At 40.2% G+C, this 25101-nt stretch overlaps 2 protein-coding genes across 3 annotated transcripts; one reads left to right on the top strand and one right to left on the bottom strand.

Annotated features, from left to right (window-relative positions):
• The first annotated feature begins 395 nt into the window (after positions 1–395).
• On the top strand, positions 396–4486 carry r3hcc1l (R3H domain and coiled-coil containing 1-like). Its single transcript, XM_052126856.1, has 8 exons — positions 396–460; positions 1008–1475; positions 1863–2050; positions 2160–2230; positions 2320–2415; positions 2954–3094; positions 3412–3472; positions 3566–4486. Exons 2-7 carry the CDS (start codon positions 1014–1016, stop codon positions 3462–3464), a joined length of 1011 nt encoding a protein of 336 aa, XP_051982816.1. The 5' UTR covers positions 396–460; positions 1008–1013; the 3' UTR covers positions 3465–3472; positions 3566–4486.
• A 1236-nt stretch (positions 4487–5722) lies between these two features.
• khsrp (KH-type splicing regulatory protein) lies at positions 5723–25099 on the bottom strand. 2 transcript variants are annotated; one of them, XM_052127332.1, is made up of 18 exons: positions 24912–25099; positions 21468–21573; positions 21330–21383; positions 21196–21232; positions 20949–21007; positions 18292–18363; positions 18118–18175; positions 17868–18033; positions 17693–17791; positions 14232–14378; positions 14017–14119; positions 13691–13812; positions 13243–13542; positions 13030–13139; positions 12329–12402; positions 11776–11976; positions 7309–7490; positions 5723–7100 (listed from the first exon to the last, which is right to left on the bottom strand). In XM_052127332.1, the coding sequence occupies exons 1-18, from the start codon at positions 25014–25016 to the stop codon at positions 7092–7094; spliced, it is 2004 nt and encodes a 667-aa protein (XP_051983292.1). In that variant the 5' UTR covers positions 25017–25099; the 3' UTR covers positions 5723–7091. The 2 variants fall into 2 exon arrangements, with proteins under 2 accessions (XP_051983292.1, XP_051983293.1); XM_052127333.1 differs by having other exon boundaries at positions 7309–7487.
• Between the last annotated feature and the right edge of the window lie 2 nt (positions 25100–25101).

The following is a 25101-nucleotide window of genomic DNA, read 5'->3' as shown; positions in this document are numbered from 1 at the left end:
TGCGGACATGACCCGCCTCTGAAGACCATCACGTGCTCTAACAAACGCGAGTTTATGATTTTATTGACCTATATATTAATAATTCACCTAAATGAATAATAATTGAGTCTTTTGAATTAATCGAATTAATTAATTAATTAATGCTTTTTGAAATTCGGCAATTCTGTCGTTTGTTTCAAGTTGGTTGAGGTGAAATTTAAAGTTATGTTTAGTCGTGAAAGCATAAACGTAACAGTTGTTCTATTTCACCGGCATTCACTCGTTAATATAGTTTAAAGCAGTATAATTGCAATTTCTTTGTGAATAATTAAATTTGGTCCAGAATCTGCGTTTCTAAACTAAGTCCTTAAACTACAACTCCCATGAAGACGTGATTTGTGACGTCATGACGTCGATGCGTTTCCAAACATCCGGTCATGGTAGTTGCAACGTTTCGGCGAACTGGAAAATATTGAGAAATGTGAGTGGAAATATACAGCGAATATATGTTCTTTGTAAATATATGGAATGTTGAATTTACAGCGAAGATTTTACATGATTTGGTTATTTGGTCTTCATGTTTCGAAAAAAATATAGATGTTGTTTTGAAGAGATAATACAGGGTCACACTCAGGAAATATATGTTGTGTTTATGTTCCTATAATAGCAATTAAACAGAAGATAATGCGTAGACTATAACTATATTGATCGACGTATATTCAAATCAGCGTACTATGTAATTACTTCAGTTTAATCAATACTTGGATATTTCAATAAGCATATGTCTGTGTACAGAATGGGATACTTGCGTACTACACAGTATATACTGTATACTGCGTACTATGTAATAAATAGTTAGTACTGTAACTATAATATGCAAATATGGCACTCTGGAAATTAAAGGTCAGCAAATGTAGTAAGTCATCCCGTGTGTTTATGTATAGAGAAATTGTGCATACTGCACACAGTATACATACTTAAGAAGTAGTACAGTAATAGCTTTTATTGACACACTTTCCTATATGCAGATCTCTATGGAGACAGAGGAAGCAGCCCAGCCAGAGGGAGGGTCCAAAACTTCTGCCCCATCCCAAACCAAAAAGCCCACTATGGAGATTTACGTGGCCAAGAAACGGCAGGCCGAGAAGATAGAGCCCAAGCCCAGGCCCCGGTACACAGATAAAGCCCGGAAAAATAAGAGCAAGAAGGACAAAGCGAAAGCTGGGGAGACGCCCAATGGAGAGGTAAAACATGATGATGGTGAAGGGGGGAGGGAGGAGGGAGATGCAGAGAATCAAAGCATGCAAACAGAAAAGGACGAACAGTCCAGAGAAGACATGGACTCCACATCCAAAACTCCGAACACACCAGAAGAGACGGGTAATGATGCCAGAACACTGGAACATGAGGGGAGCTCAAATGAGGAAGAGGATGAGAACTGGGATTCTTTGTTTAATGATGATGGTGACTGTCTAGACCCCCATTTGCTGGAGGAGGTATGAGCTAAAGAGTTGATTTATTCCCCTCATTATAATAATACTTAACCTTGTTACCCTTTAAAACCCACATTCATTAACCACTCCACCCTCACTGAAACCTTCCAATGACAATATGTTGAGAGCAAAATGTATAGGGATAGTTCGCTCATTACTTAATTACTGTCATCGTTTAAATTGTCTAATCAAGTGTAATTAAGCCTTTTTTAAATGAACAAAAGTGTGCATGTACCCCTTAGAGAACAGAGAGGGAATTTATTTTCTGAAAATGTTTTGCGTTCCCTCGCAATAATTCATACATTTTATGAATTATAATGGATAAAATAATTTTATCCATTATTTAGGCTTTATACTCATGTTTGATGTCATCTCTCCCTCCCGTCACAGATGTCCCTTAAGGACGGCCGCAAGAAGAGCTCCAAACAGGAGCCGCAATTCGACTACTACAACTGGTCTCCTCAAGAAGAAGAAGAGGTGGAGCTTCGTGATGACGAGCTGTCACACATCGTGGAGATTTATGATTTCCCGTCCGAGTTCAAGACGGAGGACTTGATAAGATCCTTCAACACTTTTCAGTGCGTGTATCTCTAATCATGAATTGCACTGATTCAAGATCATCTACAGAAATGTATATGTCTTGTACACTAGTGTGTTTATTAAGTGTGTGTGTGTGTGTGTTTTCAGGCAGAAGGGGTTTGATATAAAGTGGATTGATGATACGCATGTTCTGGGTTTGTTCTCCAGTTCAATAGCAGGTCAGTTTGTTTTACAGATGTTACGATGCTAGTAAGTTCTCTACAGTCAAGAACTGATATTCTGTGTGTGTGTGTGTGTGTTTGTGTAGCTCGTGATGCTCTGAGGATGAAGAACCCCATGATGAAGATCAGGCCTCTCTCCAAATCATCAAATGCCACTAAAGCCAAAGCTCGCAGCTGCTCTGGTACTCCTGTCTGTCTTTTTTTACCACCAGCGGATTAAAGCTGAAACCCCAATAGCGCAACAGTCTTGTTCTGGAAGTAAAAATCCCATTCAGTTTTCCCATAGGGGAGTTTATTGTTAACGATAACTTATAAGTCTTTAAACGTCAAATCTTCGGCGAGCTTCAAGGTTATTAATCGATTGTATGTGTTTCTCCTGAAGCCATCAGTCGGTGTTATTTCATCTTTATTTATTTATTTTAAATGTGTTTAAGAGCAGAAGTTCTGGAGAAGAACTACACTACCCATGATCCTCCTGAGAAATATCCACCAATCAGTGATTCACTGCAAAAAAAAGTGCACCAAAAGAGCTCTGCAGCGTGTGAAGCACTGTTAATACTTCCGGCTGAAGAAGTTGCGCTCTATAAAGATGTTGCAATAGCCAAATTTTCGAAGTGAATTTGCTTTATTTTTTTAATTGTGTCTAGTTTTTGTTTGTTTTTTTAGCTAAACCTGATCCTGTCTCTCATAAGAACTATCTGTCGCTCTCTCTCTGTGTAGATTACTTGTTGCCAGCTAAAGAGCGTCCTCAGACGAGTGCAGCTTTGGCCCGTCGACTGGTCATTGGTGCTCTGGGTGTGAAGAGTAACCAGACCAAAGAAGACCGCGAGGCAGAGAGGAACAAACTACGGCAAGCAAAAGGTGCCAAATTGGCTATTATCACTTATTTTGATGTCTGATAAAGTGGCTTTCTAATTCGAGCGTTTTCTGCTCACAGAAGTTTTTTGTCTCTCTACAGAAGAGATTTAAATCTCATGAAGATAATTCATGGGGTGGTTTATGTTGAGTTCATGTAATTAACAACATCATATCAAATCTCAAAGCTTTTGAACCCTTTATTACTTTTAATAGAACTGCTATGTAAATAATAGTTATGATATTCAAAAATGTGTGTAATATCTCAGAATTAAAAAATCTATTGTTTGATTTGTTCTGTTTTGTGTGTGTTTTGTCATCAGAGCAAAAGCGCTTGGCGGCAAAGCAGCGTGAAGACGCCTGGGAGGGCTTGTGAAGATCAAGGTGAGTGTTTATATTCACTATGAAGTACTTTAGAGTTTAAAAGGTCACTTTAGCTCTAATCATAATTCCTGGATCTTTGTCTGTCTGCTGTAGAGACTCTGTTGGGGTCTGAAGTGGATCAGGACGACTGCATAACAACACTGAACCAAAGCTGCATGTCTGGGGGAAGTTCAAACACTTGCTAGCAGAGGTGCAAGAGAGCCACACAAACTTTAGCAGAGATATTTTATATTTTTCCTTTAGAGATGTGTCAGAGATTTTCCCCCTCAAAGTATTGTTTTTATGCTTGAGAAAGGCTTTTAATGTTTTTTTTTTTTCCATCTTGGATATTACTTTTCTTTTTTCTGACTGTAACTAAATTACAATTGGTAATTTAGAATATGATTTTTAGTCATAATTGGTATTTTTCTTTTTTTTTTTTCATTTGTGAGCCTAAACAGAAAATTATTAGATTTCTTGATCTATATTTTTGATACAACATCAGTATCAGAAGTGTCGATATTTTAGGATCGATCCGCCCATCCCTATAAATTACATCATCAGTATCACTACCCTTTAGTCAGCTTACAAAGTGAATATTCTTGCACCAATTTTTGTTTTAGTAGAGAGATATTAAGTTAACACCAGGAGCTTTTGATTATCTTTTTCAGACAATTCATTATTTCATGTAGACTTTGAACACTTTGGACTAGTTTGAATGGGTGAATCCCATTTTTATTTTATTTTTTCATTTACATGAATGACTTTGCAAAAGTTTCTGTGTTTAATGCCAGTCAACACTTCAAACCCTCAGTACGTACTGGATTTGTCATGTTTCCTAATTACCTTACAGGTGTAAATATTGTATTTTAAAGCTTTTGAGATTTAAATGTTCAAAGTTTTATTCAGGTGCCAGATCATCAAAAACAAATACATTTTCAAGTGTCTTTGTTTGACTTTTGCAATAGGTTTACACTCATGAGCAAGTCTGTGTCAAAGTTGGTGCAATAGGGTTTCTGTGATCTGAATAAAAATAAAAAGTCTTTTTAAAAATCTTTCTCTGGTAGATTCATTTGTGTGACTGGAAACCTGTTCCTTATTTTTATTTTTTTATTTAAATAGGAGGAACCATATGTTTTTCAAGACTTTCGGTAAAATTAACTGTTCTTGAATGCTGAATTTCCCGCCTAAACGCACACAAAACCATAAGAGCAACAGTCCTGTCCCGGAAGTTAAAATCCCATTCATTTCATTCCATCGGCGAATTTAGTTTCAACAATAACTAATAAACCTTTAAAAACAGACCTAATGTGAGCTACGAGGTTTTTAGACGGTAAATGCATTATTTCAACTGAATTGATTAAAAATGTGTTTGATAGCGGAATTCATGGTAAACAACTACATTAGCCATGGTCCAGCAGAAAAAGACTTCTATCAGAGAATCACGTCAAACCAAGCCCGCGAAACGTGCTCCTATGACGCACACGCACTGTGAATGACGTAAACGAGACGGTGTCTTCACCCTTAACCTATTTGCAGATATCGGACTATTTTGCAATAAATGTAAAATTGACTGTTTCTATACTTATAATAACCTAAAATCAATAGTTTTATCTATTCCCTTCGTTTTTATTCAATTACGTAATTCGCAATGCTTCATGGGATTGTAGTTTGTGCCCTCAGTAAAGACGGTATGACTTTTGACATAAAACAAAGTTTGTGATGTTGTGATTCACCACGGAGCTGGTTGGTTTTGTTCATGGTGTACAACTCTTTAATGGGAAAAACACTTTGTGGCTGAATCACGCATGCGCATTAGCTGCAACAGCCTGAAAAACTGTATTTTATACCCTAGTTTTTCTATTCCAAATCAGCTTTAAACTCGATTTAAAATATAATCTTGACCAACCTTTTTGGAGTTTTCCAAAGATGGCAAGTCTGTCCATTCTGTGGCCTTAAGAGACTTTGGTATCTTGCAGCATTATCAGTGTAGTCCGATTCACGAAAGAACGACTAATTTTTTTTAAATACAGCGCGGCCAGTTTTGGGTCATTCCATTAAATTTTAGGTGAACATTTAAGATTTTATCAAAGAACTGAAAATTCGGTTTATACACAAGTTAATCCTTGTCTAATGCTACATTTTCCATACTTGTGTAAGTGGTTTACTCAAAACACCGACCCTAAAATTTTAATAGTGATGCTTGACTTTGCAAACACCAATAACAAGATTGTCAACAAATTTTCACACTGAACAGCAGCCATGTGAACTGATGAGAATTCGGTAACATTTTATTTCGCATTTTTTAAAAACAAGCAGTAAAAAAAAAAAAAAACAATTCGTATATTTTATATACACCTATCAGCCATAACATTGAAACCACCTGCCTAATATTGTGAAGGTCCCCCTTGTGCCGCCAAAATGCATCTCCAATTGCACAGAGCAGGTATCAGAGTTATCGTAGACTTCGGACAGACTGGTTTGAACTGACATTCTCCATTGACTCCTCTCATCAACAAGGTGTTTCCATCCACAGAACTGTCGCTCACTGGATGTTTTTTTGTTATTGGAGTAAATTCTAGAGACTGTTGTGTGTAAAAATCCCAGAAATACTCAAACCAGCCCGTCTGGCACCAACAATCATGCCACGGTCCAAATCACGGAGATCATGTTTTTCCCCATTATGATGGTTGATGTGAACATTAACTGAAGCGGCTGACCCGTATCTGCACCCACACAATTGGCTGATTAAAGAAATCGCATGGATGATTGTTGGTGTCAGACGGGCTGGTTTGAGTATTTCTGAGATTTTTACACACAGTCTCTAGAATTTACCGGAAACACCTTGTTGATGAGAGAGGTCAATGGACAGACTAGTTTGAACTGACAAAGTCTATGATAACTCAGATAACCACTCTGTACAATTGTGCTGAGAAGAATATAATCACTAAATGCTGTTCTGAGATGCGGGTTGGCGCTGTTTTGGCGGCACAAGGGGGACCTACACAATATTAGGCAGGTGCTTTTAATGTTGCGACTGATCGGTTTATCACATCTTGACTACGATGACTTGGGATGAAAAAGAAATCTTTGTTTCATAGAGTGAGAAACACACCAAGTCTCGCTTGATATCACCTGAAACAAAAATTTAATCGCATTAAATGAATTAAAACAACAGACAATGGGAATGTTCCAGATCAAAAAAATAAAGGCATTAAAAAAAGAGAAAATAATACAAAGTTACTCATTGAGTTTTAAAACACAGTAGTTACAACACCTGAAGTTTTCTTCTAATGCACCATTTTCCTCAAAAAGATCTTTTTAAATCAAAAATGTATGCAAAACAGGAAGTGCACACTCATGTAAAGACGTTTCCCTGGAGATGAGTCACATTAGCGTGAGGAAGAGGAAGGAGAGACGAAGCAGAGTTTAATTTTAGTTCATCAGTGTGGATCCAGCAGAAAAAGAAAGAAAGGGGAATACAGCTTTCGCAGAAGCCGTGACGCACGTCAATGAGCTCCAGAGGAGAGTCACGCAGCTTCCTGCTGGACACATGAAGGGAAGAGCAGAAGAATATCCGTCCTTTTGTCAGAGGACAGCGAGAGAATGGATGGACGAATCAGGGTTGATCAATAGTCTTTCACTGAGCCTGAAACATACATTTGTCAGATCAATGGTGTAGCATTCACATGATATACTTCAAAAGCATTTGTCATAGATATATACCATAAAATTAAACAATTTTGATGCATTTTTAACTAGCTCATTAAGTTTCCGAAATGGACAACTCGTGACTCCAGAATAAGGTGTTTAATAGCTTTTCTGATTTAAAATGAAAGCCCATGATTGGCATGTACCTGCTGGCCCTGAGGTGCTGCTCCCGGCTGTCCAGGTGTTTGTCCCGTCTGACCGTAATAAGCAGCCTGCTGTCTGTAGTATTCAGCCCATGCAGCACTGTAATCAGTCTGTCCTGCTGCAGCTGCGGGTCCTGCGGGTTGAGCGCCCCCTGCTGCCGGGGCCGCGCCTCCATCTGCTGCTGCTGACAGAAAAAAGGAATGACGCTTCGTCAACAAAAGTGCATGTTTGGGCCTCGGATTGTCGTGATACCGAAATGTCAAAATCCACCAATTCTTGATCTCAATTTCAGTATAAAAGACGCAATTAAAATCACAATAAATGTAAAGAGTTTGGATGTATTAAAATGACAGCATGTAGCACCCAAAGCACTTTCATATGCGGATCTTGAAGTTGAAGTGTGTAACTTTTTGGGTATTAAAAAAACACTACCGCCAATCGTAGCTTAATAGACAGAGACATCTATAAGTGAGCCATTCGTAGGTTAATTCTCTCAAACTTCACACTAGCCGCATTTCCACTAGCAGGCCAAACGAAGGTGTGCTAGTGCATGCCAGAGCAGTTTGCGTTCCCACGGTCACTTCCAGGGCATCATTGTGGTTCCTTGGGGCTTCCACTTGGCAAATGGCTAATGGACTTCTATATAACCCATGGGCCAAACAAGGTCAACTGGGCAGAGGCGGGGTCAATGTCAAAGGCGGAGTTTCACCAAACTTGCCAGGTTGTGTATATCCATCACACCATCGCACAGGTTTGTGAAAAAATTGTTAAGAGTACAAATCTGTCAAAATGCACAATGTACAAAGGAGTGTCCAAAGAAAGAACTTTCCATGGTTCGAGGTCATGGATGATGTGCTGGGACATCCTCCCCTCGGGATAACATAGCAGATAAAATCGGTGAGTTCAACACTGCTAGCTAGTTAATTTGATGTTTACATGCGGCGTATAAAGGGTAGTTTTTAGGGCAACGCTGCAGGGCTATTGGCCCGATGGTGGGAACAAAGATTGATTTTGGTCTCAATAGGAGTACATTCAAAATGGCAGACAGGAACTATGGCCGACCATGGCAAAGTGCGTATCGTCATACTCTGCATGATTCAAGGAATGTAAACAGAGCAGTCACAGGACGATAGGCCAAATTAGACGAACATAAGCATTTTTAAACACTTCGTTATTACATCTCGACCACAAGGTGGTGATGGCCTCAAGCTTTGTAGGTAACCTAAGGGCATGGTGCCAATGATGCATACCAAGTTTCGGAACATTTAACAAATACTATTGTGTTTGTAAAATACATTTAATTTTGTTGTAAAACAAACTGGTCTACGGCCAATATGGCCGACATGGGAAAATGTGGTCTCATTCCACTCGGTATGCCCCAAGAAATCTAAAAAGAGACCAGTCTTGTGATTTTAGGCCAAACTATTTAGAAGCTACAAGCAAAAAAAGGCATTTCATATCTGAACCACTAGGTTGCGCTGTGCCTAAACTATGCAGGTACTTTCAAGTCATGATGGTTATGACCAGGGATGCACTAACACACGGGCTAATGCTCAGAGACCTACAACCCCCATGAGGACCCAGCTCACTGCCATGGAGACCATTCCCCCCCATCCATGTTTGGAGGAACGAGTTTAATCGCTTTCAGCGGGAGATGCAGTTGTTGACGTGGTGACAGTGCGCAACCGTTAAAGGCTTCTGTGTAGTGCCTGTTCAGTGCACAGGTAAAATCTAAAATGGCAGAACATCTAGTCGGGTGGAAATTGTAACCACTCAAACTGTCATGAGCCAAGAAATCAGACATTTTTATTCTAGGACAAACGGTTCAAAAGCATAATGTGAGTGAAACTTTGGACAGTTGGTGGCGCTAGAGGATTTGAGCTAGAGGCTCCACACTTGCCACGAGGACCGTTCAGACCCTCCCCTACAAGTTTGCCAAATTTCACAACATTTTACCATACGGATCTATGGGCTAATATAATATAATAATATTAATAACACTAACAGAAGCAGTAGGGGCTCTGCACCTTCAGTGCCAGGCCCCTAATAATAAAAATAATCATAATAATAATGTGAAAACAAAACAACAGCAACATGACCAAATTAATATTCATGAGCCAAGCCTTCAAAAGCCAAAGGATTTCAGGGTTCACACAGAAATCACCGAATGAAAATTCAGGACATTTAAGTGCTTTTTCCAGGGCCACCAATTGTATTACAAGTGGCATGAACAGTATTTACTAGTCAGAAACTCGTAATTACATTAGTTCCGATATGGCATGAAATGACCATTAATAAATGTATAAGAGGGAACCGGCCAGGAAAGACAATGTGCTACAGGCCCTTCGCCAAGGGGGGGCATTGGGGGGCAGTGCCCCCCCAAATGATTTCTTGTGCCCCCCCCAAATTACTTGGTGTGTTCCCCTAATCGTTTGATATTAAAAGTCTACGATTGTGATCATTTTCACTTTCTCATCAAGTTGTTTCAGCAGAACTTATCTCACAGGAAGAGTAATATCTACAACGGTAGATATGCATAACACATACACATTATCTTCAGAAATGATTCAGAAAATTCATTACTCAACGCATTATTACACAGAACGTAACTTTAAATATAATTATATTCATAAATGACTGTTAAAACATCCCAAAACAGCACCCAAACATTGCAAAGACCTACTCCATTAATTATTCAAATACAACAGCCAATGGCAAGTCTCCAGCAGCAGACCTTTCAATATGTTATTTTTGTGTTAGTAGTTTTATTTATTCAAATTACAATATGCAGTTTGTGTGTAAGTATATATATATATCATATAAATCATGCAATTCATTTAGTTAAGCATAGAGAATTGTTTATACGTAATTCCTTTGCGCAGCTCAGCTGCGCATTGCATGCGATCTCAGAATCAAATTTTGGCGGTTTTGTAGACCTAAGTTCCGCACCTTCAAAACGGCAGCGCACAGTAAATAAGAATTTACACCAGTATTTCGTTGAAGAAACAACAGGACAAAGGACAATGACAAACCAGAGCTACGAAGGCTTTATTACAGTGCACTTGACACACTTCTTGGAGAAATCAACCATCGCTCGGTGAGCGCAACACACAGCTTGCGCAATCGCTGATTGCTTGAACCCAGAGAGCGATCAATTTTTGAATCGAAGTTACTTCAGCACATCATGTCATTAACAAAATCAACCATCGTTGAGACAGAATGTATTGTTGCTAAACAGTTTATTTCTACACAAATAAACAAAGAAGGAAACGCGAAACTGACAACACAAAATCTCCTTTCAAAGTACCACAAAACATTAGAAGCAATGCCAAGTGTACTAACAGCTTTGAAGACCGGATTGACGCTTGGTGCTTCAACCGCAATGTGTGAAAATTCATTTTCAGTTTTGAGGAATGGATTCACCGACCACAGACGTTCTATGCGGCACACGCAAGGCCCAGCTCATTCAGCTGGCATTTGAGAAGGATCTCACACGCAAGTGTCAACATGAATGGAAAGATAATGTTCTTCGGAGATTTCACTCGGAGACCGCCGCCTTCAACTATTTTAATCAATTGTGAATACAATGCTTGCCTGCTTCATTGCTAAATTTTTATTGCAGTATGTTATGCATTGCTTTTATTATTGTTGTGTTGTTCTTGGATCCAGCTGGTTAGCCATGCTCTTTTGCTTTCATTCAAAAGAAAAAATATCCAGAGAGATACAAAGAGATACAAGAGAAGAAAGAGAGAAAGAGAGAGAGAGAGAGAGAGAGAGAGAGAGAGAGAGAGAGAGAGAGAGAGAGAGAGAGAGAGAGGATAAAACGTATTGCTTAACAAGAGCTGAAGTCTCTGTGTATAACAAAAAAAAAAAAGAATTTTATTGCAGTATGTTATGCATTGCTTTTATTATTGTTGTGCTGTTGGTGGAAACCAGGAGCTTTTGTGACTGGTGTTTATGAAGTGTTGTAGAGTCATAAATCAAATTGGTTTTGGTGTAGTTTTAGGTTGGACTTGTAATGATATGCATTACGTTGATTGTGCTTGTTACTCAAGAAAGCCACTAGATGGCACTGTGTTGTGTATGTGACGAACAATGCAGATTAACAAAAAATATAGGCTACTAGAAATGTTAAGAGAAAATAAACAGAAACGTTGAGATCATACGGTGAAGTATTTTATTTGAATAATTGAACAAAACAAGCCTATTGTGGTCTATTTTAAGTTATAGCCTAATATGGGTTGTTGTTTTGGTCTGTCTCAGATCATTAAAAAAAGTGTGCCCCCCTATGAAAATTAAATGCCCCCCCATTTGGTTTGTTCTGGCGACGGCCCTGATGTGCTACATAGTTGCACTACCAATATAACAAATTTTTCAATATTGCAAATGTTTTTCACATTTTTGCATTAACTTGGTATTGTTCTGGTACTCTCCCAAGTATTTACACACACAAGCACACTGTGTCTTACCCATCTTCTTGTAATACTCCTCCCAGGCTTTAGTGTAGTCGGGTTGAGCAGCGCCCGGAGCAGCTTGATTCTGGTCTGCAGTTGCAGGAGCAGCCGGCTGGCCCGCTGGCGCCTGTCCTGGCATAGCGGCACCTGCAGGTTGCTGGTAGTACTGCGCATAATAAGCCGCCCACGCTGCATTAGGATCTGCAGCGGCCTTACCTGAGAGAGAAATTAACCTCTTACAATCACAGACTTACAAGTGTGTAGTGTTTTGTCAGTAGATCAACCACTCCACAGAAACTACACGTGGCTCAAGGTTTATTAGGTGAGATACTATTAAAGCCATTAAAGAGCCAATTAATATCCACTGATCAAAGGCAGGAGATAGAGTGAGGGCCAAGTATTAATCTAGAGAGCATTTGATTGGACCCTTCTTGTTTCGTTTCTTTACCCAAAGAAAAAACCTGCCAATTATAGATTCCTAACATATTTGTTAGGAATCTATAGGTGTACATTAGCGTTTAGAAGCTACTGCACATGGACTAAAAGCCACAAAACTGTGTTTACTCACTGGGATCATGTGGCTGCCACTGCTGATATGTGTTTCCCCAACCCTGAGGATACTGACCGCCAGGAGGCCCTCCACTGCAAAGAGAGAAATTATTATTATTACCATTTTCTTGAGCATGTATAGCATTTATGAAACTATAGCCTAAATCATTATTTAAAAGAGGCTATTAAGACTAGCATCAGAAATTGTTTTTTCTATTAAGGGGCGATATTCAGTGAAACACACCGCGTCCACCTCCGCTTGTGCTGCTCTCATCACTGCCGCGATCGGCCGAACAAAAACAATGCTTCTTCACACAACACTGAAGTTAAACAAATCATTCTGGATCTGCGCGAATCACGTAAATGAACTATTTTGGATTCAAAATGGCAAAGTTCTAAAAAAGGTGACTAGTTTGCAGGAATATAAAGGAGTCATAACATGAAGAATCAAATTTGCCTCGGTCTTTTGCCATAAGAGGTTATTGTACTAATATATATATATATATATATATACACACTTCAAGTTTCAGAACTCAAAACTTTCCCTCACAGCAAAGAGCATTTGTTGAAATCAAGCTGCCAAAATGACTTGTCTCTACTTCCTCCAAATTGTGATGTCACAATGTGGCAGACATTTGCATCTGACCACCTTCACAACACCACCTCAATGCCTACTTTACTTTCATAAGTTCATCGGTCATTACTAAATGCAATACTGACTGTTGGGGTCCTCCAGGGGGTCCAGGTTGGTATGGATTTGGGTTGTAGGGGCCCATCGGTCCAGCAGGTCCTGGCCCACCTGGTCCGGGGCCAACAGGGCACAAGGGTCCCTACATAAAGCAGCACACCAAAATCAACCCAGTTCAAACCATCAAGCACCTTTATAACTGAAGACAAAACGCACATGTCTTTTTACCGAATCCATTAGCTTACCTCGATTTTGTCCTCAATGAGTTGTTTGGCGTGGTCAATCTGTTGAGGTGCCCCCCTGATGATAAACAGCTTAAAGTTGGGATCGCCGTTGGGCGGCGGCTGACGAGAGATCTCCACAAACGCTCCGGTCTGTTGGTTGATCGCCTTCACGTTCTCACCTCCTCGGCCAATGACGAGGCCACACTTGTGAGCGGGGATAGAAAAGGTCATCTCGCCCCCAGGGGGACCCCAGTTGCCTGGACCACGTCCCCTGCCACGGCCACCCGGAGGCATACCTGTGCCAGGAGGCCCAGAGGGACCCTAAGAACACAAAAAAAAATTGTAAATAATAATCAAGTGATGCGAGTCGCCAGAATAGCACATTCATGACGCTTCAGACGACACAGAGTCCAGATAAGTAAAATATTACAGTTTACTTCCAGATAAATTGAATCTCAAGATCACTCACCCCTCCGCCTTCCTCCCGCACTCTGATGCTCTGAAGAAGTTCATTGATGATACTGGCGGCGTGTTCACAGCGGTCGGGAGGTCCCATTACATAAGCGATCTTATCCGGACCAGTATTATCATCTATACAGTGAATGAGAGATGCACATTCAGTCTAAGGATTAAGTTCAGATTTGGCACAGCAAGTCAGAACAGGCTGAAGGTCTGTGCCAAGTTTGCTGGATGTAGCTCTAGAAAGTTCTAAGAAATTTGGGTCTCCTAGACGTTTGCACAACAACAGAAAAACAGGGTTTAATTAAATAATTCAGGCTGAGCGCGCAAACGGACCTGGTTTAAACTGTATCCTCACGCCGGCATCGTTCTGAATTTTCTTGATCATCTCTCCACTTCGGCCAATCACAACGCCCACCGAGTGACGTGGCACAGGCACCTGTCCAATCAGAATGGGATTAATGCATTCAGATTCATACAGAGTGCTTGTTTTCTAATGGGGGGAAACTGCAACAGTTTAACGGTTTAAAGAGAATTGCAATTTAACAGACCTCAATTCCACTACCACCACCACCTCCTCCTCCTCCTCCACCACCACCACCACCGCCGCCTCCGCCCATCTGAGAGCCAAACTCGTTTCTGTCAAATCCAGAGCGATCCCTCTCTTGCAGAATTTCCTGCACCATTTCACGTGCTTGCTGGAGAGAAAGACAAATGATATGACCTCTCAGTAAAGCTAAACTAGACAATGAGAAACTGTTAAGAGTGTGACGGTTCAAATTAGTACGGGAAAACACAGATTTGTTGATTTAAGGAATACTCCGGGTTCAATAAAGGTTAAGATCGATTGACAGCATTGTGCATCACAATGGAAGTGAACGAGGCAAATTTGGTGTTTAAAAATGCAGATGTTAACACACATCGTTTGTCTTGTGGCTATACGTTTGAAACAGTGAGTATTTTAACGTTTACAGATTTCACTCCCATTGTTAGAGTCGAATAAAATCTCTCTGCCATGCGTGCTTATTACCAGTCGATCGTGAGACAACCACTGCTTGATCTCGTTTACATGCCAATAGGAAAAGAGCAGAGAGAAAATACACAAATAATGACAATCTTAAAGGTCACTTGATTTGACTGGCTGACCGGCTGCTAGTGTTGCATGCTTCGAGCCGGTGTGCTCAGAGCGCTCGCTGAGTTTCGGTAATGCAGATGCACACCTGAACGGTACAAAACCCAACTTGATGTGCCATTAATATAAACAGTCATTTATGTCTAAAGAGAACATAACATCAGGACAAAAGTGGAATTGAATCCATATTCGATGTTTGTAATACGCTTTTGCTCTTATCTTTTTTATTATGTTGCAGCATCAAAACGGTTATTGAGAACAGTCAAACTGCCATCATATAGAAGCAAAAAAGACACTTAATTATCCATCTTAGTTCAATCAATACTTTAAGTTTTAAACATTGCCTACAAAAACATCTGCCCAGCTAAAGCCTAGCGTACACTACACGACTCAAGCTCGTCTCACTGAGGTTTTGAGTCGGCGACGAGAAGTCTCATATGTTGTGCGCACACTTCTGCGACATATCCCGAAAAAGTCCCAGACGCTACACTTCAAAACAGATGATATCTAGACGTCTTGTCATGTGTGAGACAGACAATGGCTGCCACAGCCAATGAAATATACAGGAGCGCTAGAGGAGAGGAAGGTATTGGAAGAAAAAAAATAGAAAGTAAAAGCACACCGTCTTTACTGTTTTTATTTAGTTTTTTTAAATAACAGGGCGGACCACTCATGTTTGATGACGTCACAAATAAACTGCTAGAGTTAGGGAGCGAAATTCGATAAGATTTGTCCACTTTAAACATTCAGAAATTGGGTTGAATATAATAAAACCAGAGTTTAAACTTTGCCAGTTTCATGCAGATTTTTAAGCTAAATAACAGCACGATCAGAAAATATTAGAAGCATTTTCTGTTTGTTTTATGCATGTATAAGCTGCTGTCTTGTTAATTTGTGTTTTGTTCAATAAGAGAAGTAAATGCATGAGCATGCACAAGAACTTCACAACATTTTTCAGTGTCAGATTTCAACACGTGGGGGACAAAGCTGTGAGAAGCATGCACATCGAAAGCTCACGGCACTAAAATAACTGTGAATTCGGCTTTAACCTCAACTCGTGCATTTTTTGGGCTGCCACCTGCCATTCTTCACTAGCTAACTAGGGAGTGGAGTGGTGTAGTGGTCTAAAGCACATAACTGTAATCAGAAGGTTGCTGGTTTGATCCCCACAGTCACCACCATTGTGTCCTTGAGCAAGGCACTTAACTCCAGGTTGCTCCAGGGGGATTGTCCCTGTAATAAGTGCACTGTAAGTCGCTTTGGATAAAAGCGTCTGCCAAATGCATAAATGTAGCTGCCAAACATTTGTAATTTTTTCAGAACACCCCCCAAATAATTAAAGTCTCCAATAACTCTTTCAATCTTATGATGAATATCATTTTTTGTTATTGTTGTCCTAACTTTGTAATTCTGGTTCTGTTAACACCAGCTGCCTCCAAAAAGCCTCATTTTATTCCACTAGATCTTTCCTCAATCCTCTTCCATCACAAAATGCCCAATGTTTAATCCAATATCTCGGCCTCTGAGTGGACTACAAGCTCAATTAGAAAGCAGAGTTTCTCCCCGTTGTGATGTTTAACATTTTATAATCAATAGTCAATAACATTTCCAGTTATTTGTTTAGCATGCTTTTCCTGCTGAACCGCATATTTTGTTCTGGACATCCAAGATGTAACATTGGATTATTCACACAAGCAAACTCACAGACACGTAAAAATTGGCAAATTTTTTAGAAAACTTCTTACGGTAAAAGATAAAGTTTTTAGCTATTTGAGGCTCACAGCAGCAGTTATAAGCGCATTAAAGAGACAGATTAATTTATTCATAAATTTTTTTTATCCCCCTTCCTCCCGATTTGGAATGCCAAATTCCCACTACTTAGTAGGTCCTCATGGTGGCGTGGTTACTCGCCTCAATCCGGGTGGTGGAGGACAAGTCTCAGTCATCTCCGTGTCTGAGACAGTCAATCTCCGCATCTGATCATGTGACTCGTTGTGCAAGACTCATGCTACTCTCCACGATCCACACACAACTCACCACACACCCCATTGAGAGAGAGAACCACTAATCACCACCACGAGGAGGTTACCCCATGTGACTGTACCCTCCCTAGCAACCAGGCCAATTTGGCTGCTTAGGAGACAGTTTTGTAAAGACGTAATGATTGATGTCCTTATGAAATCAGAGACTCTCCCCTCAAAAACCCATACACAAGAGGTCAAAAGAGATGACCTCGCTTGTACAATTGTGATCGGAGAACTCAAAATGCATTTTAATACCGGGTGTACACAGGGCTTCAGTCTGGGACGAATGGTCGCATCGTTAAAACGCCCCCGTCTGCGATTAGTCCAGTATTGTGCACACCAGCACAACAGAAAACAAGACTGAGTCTCAGGGCGCCTACTGCACGTCGTGTAGTGTGCACTTGGCCGTACACACTTATACATGACTTGTCTTACACCTAACTAACTGATTTCGGCATCATGTTCATGCTGTATAGCCCCAGCAGAGCCTGGTTTCCCCCAAGACTTTTTTTCTCCACTAACTAACATCTCATGGAGCTTTTCGTTCCATGCCACAGTCGCCTTTGGCATGCTCACTGCGGGCCTAAAGACAAAAACATCAAGGTATGATTTTCAGTTTCAAAGAGTTTAAGCTGCTCAATGGGGACGACATTACAGACATCACAGTATGACTTTCTGTAAAGCTGCTTTGAAACGATGTGTATAGTGAAATGCGCTATACAAATAAAAATGACGACATGACTGGAAGTTTCAGTTCCCAGCCCTTGTGTGGTTTGGTCGCTGTTAGGGGTGCACATATTAGATGAATAGCCGACACTTCAACACTGATATTGATCCAATGCAAAACCGCTCTTACCTGCACTTTGTAGGGATCTCCAATGATGCGCAGTGGTTTGTCCATGTTCGGGCCCTGAGAAGCGTCCTGAATCAAAATCATCTTCACACCAGCTCGCTCCTGAAACGCACACATTAAGTAAAGCCAAGAGGTACGAACAATATATTCTTCACTCCAAGACACCTAACTCACAAACCTGCAGCTGTTTAATAGTTTCTCCTCCTTTGCCGATGACCAGACCCGCTTTCCCTGCCGGAATGATCATTTCTTGCATGTGCCCGCTGCCATTGGTCGACTCGTGGAAGGAAGGGGGAGTGCCCCGCCCCCGAGACACAATGTCATCCAATAGCATTTTGGCCTTCCTGAATGGAGAGGTCAAAGGTCAAAGCTCCAATACACAGATTGACAGTGATGTTATTTTATTTGCGTCATAAGAACAAACGTACTGGATGGATTCAGGAGAGCCGGTGAGACACACGCTCCTTTCTGGGAGACCTCCGCTGTCTGAACACAAACATCAAGTTCCATCATGCCCAATAAATGTAAACATGTAGCTATGAGAGCAAAACTAAAGAATTAAACATATCGATGTTATATAGTTTGAACATGCATTGACTCACCTGGAGCGATCTGAACTTTACAGCCTGACTCTTGCTGGATCTTACTGATCTGTTCTCCACCCCGACCAATAACTACAGAAAGATGCACACATTAATACATATAGATGAGCTTTCACCCTAAATTACAAAGAAATCCATTTTACCCGAGTAAATCAATCGGTCTGAGGTCTCATAGTTCTACTGCCTGCTATACTGGCATTTCGTGGTTCTCTCTGGGATCGAGTCACATTTAGCTGGTTTTCAACATCTCTAGCCATAAACGCTGTGTTTTTGGAACGCTTTGTTGAGTTAAATGTCGTTTGTATTGTTGAACAAACGCATCGAGACACCTGCGCTTCGCTCCGTCCAGCTGGAGTTGCACTTACTGCCCCCTGTTGACTGAGACTCAAAAAACATGGAAGCACTTCAAGGTTTATTTGCTCCGTTGTAAAGCTGCACGGCTTGAACAAAAACTCATTGTTAATTGAACTGCAATATTATAGGAGAAAAAACAAAAAAACTGGCGATTCCAATTTTTGAACAAAAATTGGTAATGTTTTGCCGACACTCTTGGACCTAGAAAAACAGCGAAACTCTGACCTCTTTTACCACAAACAAATACAACAGTGAAACATAGAATAAAAAAAATAAAGTCTTCATTATATTCACAATAGCCCCATTTCCACTATCAGGCCAAATGAGGGCCTGCTAGTGCCAGTGCCAGTCATTTCCGTGGCTTCATCGTGGCTCCTCAGGGCCAACAGCCCGCCAATTACCCTTGGGGCAAACAAGGCCAACCGGGGATTGAGGCCAGTTCAGTGTCAAAGGCAGAGTTTTGCAGAACTTGCCAGGATGTGTATCCAGCGCACAAGGTACAGTTTCGGGGAATAAAATGCACAGTACACATCCATTAAAATGCCCAATGGGTAAAACGGTGCCCAAGAAATTACTTTCCATGGTGTGCTGGAACATCCCGCTGTAAGTGACCACTCGGGTACCACTAGATAACATGATACCTCAGCTTGAGCATCAGCCTTGCTTGTGAAATGGGCCGGGTGTATTACGTTGGCAACGCAGTGGCATATTTTTGGGCAACGCTGCAGAGTTAGTTGCCCGATGGTGGAAATGAAGATCGAGTTTGGTCTTGCAGCGTGAGATCTGAGTCTTTTGGCCCTTGCTGCTCATATGATATCCCTGGCCCGGCTGGCCCTATAGTGGAAAAGCAGCTAATGTACCGGTCCACTATGTACTTGTTTTTGTTCACTTTGTGATAGGATCTCAGCCTACTACTGATCATTATTATTTTTTGGAACTCCGTCAATATTAATGTTATAATATTAAGATGATTATCATTATTAGACAATAGTAATACTTTTGTTCAATCTCAAAAACGCTTTTATTTTGGCAGAGTTTGAGTAGCTGAATTCACAATAACCGTTTAATGCACTCATTTTAACATCGTCCATCCACAAATACCCGGTGCCATGGGGTGTATTATTTGTACATTAACTTCTAGCAGCCAGGCACGTGTAGAATTATGCAAAAGTGAATCGGGAGCGCTTTAAAAATGGCGTACTTGAGGCATTCAAGCAAATGGAAACAAACCCGGGGCACATCTGTTATTTGCCATTTAGTCATTTAAAATGCAGACCGTTGCTGTTTAACAAGGTCATATCGCAGTTTACATTTTATTTCAAATAACTTTAGAGCCCGGGGTAGCTCCACCCCTGGAGTCGTGAGTTTGAACCCAGGGCGTGCTGAGTGACTCCAGCCAGGTCTCCATAGCAACCAAATTGGCCCGGTTGCTAGGGAGGGTAGAGTCACATGGGGTAACCTCCTCGTGGTGGTGATTAGTGGTTCTCTCAATGGGGCGTGTGGTGAGTTGTGTGTGGATCGTGGAGAGTAGCATGAGCCTCCATATGCTGCGAGTCTCCGCGGTAACGCGCTCAACGAGTCACATGATCAAATGCGCGGATTGACGGTCTCAGACGTGGAGGCAACTGAGACTCGTCCTCCTCCACCCGGACTGAGGAGTCACTACACCACCACGAGGACTAAGAGCGCATTGGGCATTCCAGATTGGCGATAAAAGGGGATATTCAAAAAAATATTAAAACATAGAATTTTATAGAATTGCACAGAATTAACACATTAAATTTCTTTACTGATTTAATTAAATGTGCCGATTAATAAACTAATTAGTTACAATGTAATCGCATATCAGTCAATCCTGAGAAAAGCTCCAAATATAAATTTGGTATTTTATAATAAAAATAACTAAATATATAATTTAGACAATTCAATATCATCATATACATGTATTGTGGCATTAAACATGCATTTAGACAATACAAAAAGCGCTTGCAAGTCAAAATATTGCTTGTTTTACTTGCATATCATTGAACTTTACCCTATTATCTCCCTACTTCCCTCTGCGCAACTTTAATTGTTAGTGCAGTTTAATTGTTTTCATATAATTTGCATAAATTAACAAGTTAAATTGACAGCCCTACTATAACAATTATATTTATTTATTTATATATATATACACACACACATACATACACACACACTTGTTTTTTTTTAAGGCTGTTGACAGGTTCCTTTTTTTTATTTTAAGGTGAAATGTGATCCGGACATGCTATTGAAGCAGTGCATTATGGGTAGCATGAACTTACTGAGGCCGACCATTCCATCAGGCACTCTGTAGTCCTCTGTGACAGTGGAGGGACGGATACTGTACGAACAAACAAATGTAACAGTCAACATCAATAACTAAACGCTTCTAGCACTAAAACTACATTTAATCCTCAAGTTCTCAACACTCTGTACTCAACACTTAAGGTATGTTCAAATCACTAATCCACAAGTATGAGCAAAATGAAGAGCTGATGACATACACCAGTAATGAACGGACAGTCTTACCTCTGCTGTGAAAGGGCAGCCAGCTGAGCTCCAATAGCTGTGGATGAGACATGTATAAAATCATTGCTCTATAAATACACACACACACATTTGCTTTGAGTCATGACGGGTGCATAGAAACGAACAACACATACACAGGGCAGCAGCGCTGTCCCTGTCCGACGCCATCTTCTTACTCTCTGGTTGATCTAATGTGGAAAAACACAAAACCTGATCACAACTCGCTCAAAGAGAATCAGACAGATCAGTTCATATCTCGAATTCTGCTGTACCTCCATCATCCAGTGATCGCTTCTGAGCTGTGAAAGGGTATCCCTCTGCACCTCCGTTATTGCTCATGGGGGGACCAGAAACGTCACCACCAATCTTCGCTGCAATCTAGAAAACAGACAAAAATGACCACTTTGGTTTTGTTTAAATGCTATTTTGTATTTCATAGAGAAAACCTGGAGCTAAATCAAAATGAAAGAATGGATGGATGTATAAAAGGAGGATGTTGGGAATCTGGGTAGCTCAGCGAGTATTGACGCTGGCTAGCACCCCTGGAGTCGCGAGTTTGAATCCAGGGCGTGCTGAATGACTCCATTTTGGGGTGGCTGTGGCTCAGTTGGTAGAGCGGGTCGGCCACTAATCGCAGGGTTGGTGGTTCGAACCCCCCCCCCACATGACTCCACATGCCGAAGTGTCCTTGGGCAAGACACTGAACCCCAAGTTGTTAGCAATGGCAGGCTAGCACCCTACATAGCAGCTCTGCCGCCATTGGTGTATGAATGGGTGAATGAGTCACAGTGTAAAGCGCTTTGAATAATGTTAAGGCTTAATAAGGTGCTTTATAAGTGCAGACCATTTACCATTTTAAGCACTGTTGACATTAACAGGCCTGGAAAGCACATTAAAGAAATAGCTACCCAAACAAACTCATCGTTTGCTCACCCTCATGCTATCCCAGATGTGACTGACTTCTGCAGGACACAATGCAAGTGATTGGTGACCAAAACATTGAAGCACATAAAGGCAACATAAAGAACAGACCAAAATAGGTTTTTTTTCTTTTCTTCTTTCCCCTTTCATCCCCATTGCAGTCTCTAGGCACAATCATGGCCATAACCAGCTATGAGGTCACTGGAGGTCCACACCTCTGTACATTTTTCATAATAAAAAATCTATTTTGATGCCATGTACAACTGAAACTAAATTAAACAAAAAAGAAAACAAGTGGTTGAAATCCCTTTAAGTGTCTGCATGCATGTTTAATTTTGTTGGGACAGTTGGCTGGATTCTTTAGTGCCCGCAAATACTACAAGAGTGTGACTAAATGCCGCTACCTGAAGCGGCGACCGGTCTCACTGATCTGATGAACCTGCTCTGCGCTTGTGGCGGTCCCAAAGTTACAGTCCATCATATTAAATTAGTGACGAAGTCAACAGGAAAACATTGTCCCATTCACAAAGGTAATTACAGGCGTTTCATTCCTCAAATCAACACCCTTATAGAAATATACCTGACCGTTACTATAGTAACATTAACTGTAGTAGTACCTGCCAAAAATCGTGTATATTTAAAATAAATGTTAATATTATTAGCTAACATGTAATATTGTATATTAGGGCAATAAAAGTGACTTTTATGGAGGTTGTTTTTATTATTTCTACATGTGTTTAGGATATTGTTTTTCATTACAAATTCCATATTTATTTTTTTATTATAAATTAATTATACATAATTACATCTAACCATGGTGATTATTTTTTACCCGTGTTTAACATGATCTTACCAATACCACAGTTAAACTCTGGATACTACGCACGTACAATGGTAAATTGTCATAAACGCAAATACAAAGCAGAATTCAACAAAAAGGATTTAAAGTGCGGAAACTCATGAATTATGACGTTTTCTCCTCTGTAAATATGTTCCTTTCTAATTAACTTTACTTGAAAAAGGCGAATTAAAGGTGCACTCTTTGTTCAAGTCATCTTGGACTGACAGTGACACCTAGTGGAGTGGATGCTGCATCATTCAACCATGATTCATTTAATCCAAGAGTGAAAGTGTCCAATAACAAGACACATGTTCTAAACGATTCTAAAATGGCCGCCCCCATGAGGGCACCCCTGCCCCATGTAGAATAAAACAGCTTTTATAAGGTCACAGATACGACGGGAGTCCTCATCTCGTGATTTTATACATGCGTTTCAAAATTATAATTAATTACTTTAGGGGTAACGTATTTTTAAAGGGGAAAAAAACTGCTGAGTGCACCTTTAAATAATTACGAGTCTGGCGAAAGGAAAACAAATGATTGTTTGGGATAATAGAGTTAACATAGCCCTAGATAAATTAGTTGTTAATTAACTTTTGCTGGTTTTTCTATCGTTAGAGTAATGTATTTTATTGTCAAAAATATGCATTTCTACGTGACAAATTCAGTATTAATATTGTTAACTTTATTTGCGATTAAAAAATTAATTCAGTATTATTGGTTTCTGTCCTTTAGTATTGAGATTTAATTCTTATGTATAGATTATGTTGCGTTTGTGGGTGTAACTTTGGTAAAGGTCTCGACACCTCACCGTGGACCTCACACATTTTCAAACCCTGGTTATGGCCCTAGGCACAATCATGATATTTTATGCTTGATTAAACTTCCCAGTGCTTGCCGCATGCACAGAGCACTAGGTAGTTAAATCAAAATGTAAAAAATTATAGTTTTAAAATGACAAATGAGATCCATTTTGATCTGTTCTCACACAAACCTGATTAGATTGCTTCAGAAGATATAGATTTAACCACTTGAGTCTTATGGGTTCATTTTAAGCTGCCATTATGTGCTTTATGGACCTTCAATGGTTTGGTCACCATTCACTTGCATTGTATGGACCAACAGATTTTAGATATTCTACAAAAAAACTCTGTGTTCAGCAGAAGTCAAACATTTAAGGAAGTACACCAGTGTTGAGTGTAATGCACTACCAAGTATTAACTGTAATGAAATTACTTTTTCATTGAAAAGTAATGGATTACTCTTAATTGTTCAGTAATTTAATCATAGTTACTTTGATGTAACTGCATTAAATACTGTATAGACGCTAGAACAAGTCTATATAAAACAATAGGGAATTTAAAATTGAAATTTAACATCTAAATTTTTGTTTTCTAATTTAACGCCGCCCCTTTAAATTCTTTGGCCAGCTCATGAATAATTTATTTGATTTAATATGCTTTATTTGAAAGAATTAAAAGAACAATTTCATCTCGATCCTTGTATTTTTCATCTGGTCGAGGTTGATCAGGGTTTTTATAAAGTAATTAATAATAATTAATGCAATTACTTTTCAGACAGAGTAATTAGTACAGTAATCTGATTACATTGTAGAAGATGTGATCAGTATTCTTTGAAATACTTTAGAGTACCATATAAGTAAATGGTAGTACCATTGTTTTAAAGACATACTTTAGCATGGTATTTTTAGTAGTACCTTGGTACCACTTAAATAACATAGTAGCACTCATTCAATACAATAATGGTATAAATCAAAGTGCTACTATATTAATAACGTTTTATCACTACAGTAATCTTTGTACGGGTAACTAGTTTTCAGATATTAGTATTACAACATGGGCGATCTCATTGTCCCGCACGCCGGCTCATGTGCCCGAGGCCCGCTGAGCCACAAACGCGGCCCGCGCTCAATCCCGCACTGCGGATTACTCACCTGCCGGGCGCGCTGCACTGCATCAGCGAACGCGTCTTTCTTGATTCCACCGGCTCCAAGAGGCGCTCCGGTCCCGGACGACGGCACCGCGCTATATTCAGACATGCTGTCCGTGCGGAGGTGCGAGGCGTTCAGGATGAGGCGGTAAGTCTAGGCCGAGCGGTGGTGCGCAGACGCGGGAATACAAGCT

The sequence above is a fragment of the Xyrauchen texanus genome, chromosome 5, assembly GCF_025860055.1.
Source record: "Xyrauchen texanus isolate HMW12.3.18 chromosome 5, RBS_HiC_50CHRs, whole genome shotgun sequence".
Lineage (NCBI taxonomy): Eukaryota > Metazoa > Chordata > Actinopteri > Cypriniformes > Catostomidae > Xyrauchen > Xyrauchen texanus.
This window is presented reverse-complemented; position numbering and strand designations above follow the sequence as displayed.